A 3,787-nucleotide genomic window follows, 5' to 3' on the forward strand; every position below is an offset into this window, starting at 1 on the left:
GCATCCGAACCTCACTATTGTCTTGCATCCGAACCTCACTATTGTCTTGCATCCGAACCTCATCTTGTGTATCGTATGGGTAGAGGGTGAGATTATGTTCTAAATACGAACCTATGCAGGCTTTTACACATTCAGAGGAACGGGGAATTGCCAAGCACCTTTTGAGGATGGCCAGAGTAGGTTACGCTTTCACACAGACCAGGTTAGTTGTGAAGACTAATGTTCTCTTGCAAAACAAAGGGTGGAGAGGACTCAACACGCGTCATTGGCGTCGAGTGGGCAAGATTATTCCTAGTTCTCCGCCCCGACATTCAAAAGCGGAGAGTCAAGGGTATTAGTGATAAAAGAGTTGGCGTTGAAGACCACGACAAGTTGTCTGGTTGGTTCGATAGATTCAAGGCAAAAGTAGACGAGTTAGGCATGGGAAGCGCACGCATATACAACATGGATGAGTCCATGATTAAACTAGGAGTGAAGTCCGACTATTGGGGCTTTGTTACAGCGAATGAACTCCAGGTTCGGGTGGCCAACATAGAGACCATTTTCCTCAATTTTCATAGCTCCCATTCGTGTCAGCCTTGCGATCAAGAATTATTTGCGTGTCTCAAAAATAAATACAGAGAAAAACTTACAAATTTCCTCCAAAACACAGGTTTGAACCTTGTGGCAAGAGCAGAGTTTATTCTCTCCTTCAGATATGTCAGGAATGAGGCCTACACAAGTAGAGTTCTGAAAGGATCCTGGGAGTCGGCAGGTTTAGCCCCGTTCAACCCACTGGTGGTGCTCGACAAGAATGCCTCAGAAATCACCCAAGACCGAATAAAAAACAAAATCAGGATGAGGAACAGCTCAACAGGTATCCAATCTATACCCCTCCCGAAAAAAAAACCTGGATGCGTGGGATATTCTGTCAAAATTTGGTGGTTCAAAAAAAGGGTTTCAATATGTTGTGAGAAAATTGGTTGCTACAATTGTTGATAGGAACAAACAATTGGAAATGAGAACTTAAGACCATGGATTTCCTGTGCAAGAGACTCATAAATGTCTAGGGCACACTCTTATACGCGTTGATGGTGCTTGTTTGCGATCTGAGGACATTACTGACATGAGAGAGGGCTTACAAAGTCTTGTCGTGGGAGGAAGTAACACTATAAGTAGAACATTAGAAGAAGCTGGCCAAAATGCGTCGGAGATGAGCTTGGATAGTTCCAGCGCCCCACGCTTAGAGTCAAATTGATTTTTATAGTATATGTCTTTGTCTAAGTTGTATATTTGCGTGAATTTTGAGCAAAATTACGGTTTCTTTGATTCTTTTTTTTTACGTGCAAAAAAGTCAAAACCTAGCACGAGAACATTATGTAAATTACTTGAAAGGATAAAGACTTGTTCATATTCTTCTTTCCAGTGGTGCCGTTTGGCCTCGGAATATGCGTCGTTTTCTGATTTCATTGGACCGAGATAAACAGGTTTTGTGGTATAATATGACGGTATGATTACCAATGAGGTAAGTTTTGCGCTTGATTCCGCTTGATTCCGCTTGATTCCGTTTGATTGAGCTGCATTGCGCTTGATCCCGTTTGGTTGCGCTGTATTGCGCTTGATTTTCGCTCAGAAAATCTGTCATTGTTTGACATAACAGGTGCCAGGGAGAGAGCAATGTTAGAAATCTGACATAGAAAAAAGATACGACTCACGAATATATACAATTGAGTGGGGGTGATATAAATACAAGTCAAAATCGTGTTGAAAGACAAGTTATTGTGAGAGGTAAAATTATTACAGACTAGAGCTTCTTTGTGGCAACAAAATTGATCTGAAAACAACTTAACAATCATGATCGGATGCAAGACAATTTAAAATCCGCAGTGATTATTTTCATGTTGACACTTTTTTCAGTCGCAGCGGGCTTATTGGTTGCAGATTATGTCGACAAGCCAGCTAACGAGATCGAATTGCAGGCACGTCTTGATGGGGGTGCAGTCGTTGTTGGTGCATGTTGCATAATTGCTGGAGTAGCCTGTATCATTAGAGCATGCAGCCAAGAAGTGTTAAACCACTACAACGTGACAGGGCATGATCTTGAAAACCAAGAAAATAAAGTGTTGATTGTGCAACCTCATGATAAGAATTGGTTAGATTGGTTTAATGTTTATGATGAAGAGAACTATGAAGTGTCAGGTAACGATGAAGAAAAGATAGCAGCATTAGCAAAGATTGCATACAAAGATGCTACCGGCTTAGATTTAGACGGTGTTGAGAATGAACAACTCAATAAAAGAGTAGATCCCTGGTTGCTAGGAGCAGGATGTGCACTTGTGGCAGCAGGTGCATTTATATGTGGACGAGCAATGTGATAATGCGTATTCTACAATCGGGATGAAATTACTTCCACAGTCATGTCTCAAAGCTATGCTACTCAATGTGTCTGATCGACAACTACTTATTCTATTTTACCTATTTTTTTTGTATTTTAAACTAAACAATTATTTTCTTTGATACAGCTGTGCTCATTCTTTGTCGATACTTGAACCATACTGCGTCTTTAGATTCTGTCGTATAGTGAAATAACTTCGCACTAATTGCGAACGCGACCTTGAAGGAGAAATACTCTAACTGTACTTGTAACTGATTCTCTCAATAGTTTCCAAATAGAGGATTTGGTAGTTATTGATTGGGAAACACTAGATGTTGATTTCTTCTCGAGTGTGATCTGAAGCTTTCTTTGTTAATTTTTGACCTCCTTAGAATATACAACCTAGTAGATTAGATACCAAGATAGTTAGTGTCAGAATATTAAGTTATTAATATTGTAATTTGAAGTAAATGTACTTGATTCATAATGAAAATAGAAGCTATAAAAATGAGAGGAAAGGTACCACCTTTATACTTCAAGACTCTGATAAAGTTTAGAACCTGAAACATGTTTTAGTCATGTTTCAGGTTTGGGAATTCGGTTCTAAAACACTTGCGCGTTTGGAATGGTGATTCAGAATCACCATTCCACTTCCTAACATATTGGACCTACTAGCCCTACCCAATGTAACGTTCTGACGGGGCAACTACGCAATAAAACAATAAATAAAAGCCACACTTTATATCTTTCTCAATAACCTGTACTCTATGTAGCCATTCCGGCATACTTGAACAATGGAAAAATACTGCTTCTCCAAGAGATAAACTAAAAATGCCGTGAGTGAAAGTAGGCGCCCTGCTTAAATTGATGGGTTTGACATGGTATGGCTGCAAATATTGATGAAAAGATCATGACTTGTAATAAAAGTGGCAGAATCTGAACAAGTATATAAATTGCAAGCATAATTACCATCCATTTCTAAAATTTCCAAATGGTTTTAACCACTGCAATCTGAATCAAGTTTCCCTCGTATCGACCATGTCCAACAAAGGCACGGACACTCATCAAATTGCCAGTGTCACAAGCCATGCACAATTAGAGGACCATGAGGTTGACATACAAGCAATTACTTCGAATCCTTTATCATTAGGTGAAGTTGGCACAACATTAACAAATGCTCAGAAAGATTTTGTTTTACGCAGGTTGCATTTCGACGCTTTGGAGTCCTTTGATGAATTGCCACCACAGGCCACTTTCATATTCGAGAAAATCAAACAAATGTCCACTGAAAAGACTGTCAGGATTTTGAAGGAGGATGTCAAAGAGCATAATGATGATATGAACATACTTGGAGATGATTTGGAATTATGGAAAAGATAGAAAGCCAAGTTCAAACATGTTTAAAAAATCCAAATCGAGTCCTGCTTTGGATTC

At 39.5% G+C, this 3,787-nt stretch overlaps 1 protein-coding gene across 1 annotated transcript; it reads left to right on the forward strand. All coding sequences in view use genetic code 12, as the record gives it.

Annotated features, from left to right (window-relative positions):
- Window positions 1-3,391: 3,391 nt before the first annotated feature.
- Window positions 3,392-3,733, forward strand: CANMA_004004 (uncharacterized protein; the record flags this gene model as incomplete). The annotated part of the gene is made up of 1 exon (XM_051816236.1): window positions 3,392-3,733. One exon carries the CDS (start codon window positions 3,392-3,394, stop codon window positions 3,731-3,733), a length of 342 nt encoding a protein of 113 aa, XP_051670397.1.
- Window positions 3,734-3,787: the final 54 nt, after the last annotated feature.

This window comes from Candida margitis (assembly GCF_024628925.1).
Source record: "Candida margitis strain CBS 14175 chromosome Unknown scaffold142, whole genome shotgun sequence".
Classification (NCBI taxonomy): Eukaryota; Fungi; Ascomycota; class Pichiomycetes; order Serinales; family Debaryomycetaceae; genus Lodderomyces; species Lodderomyces margitis.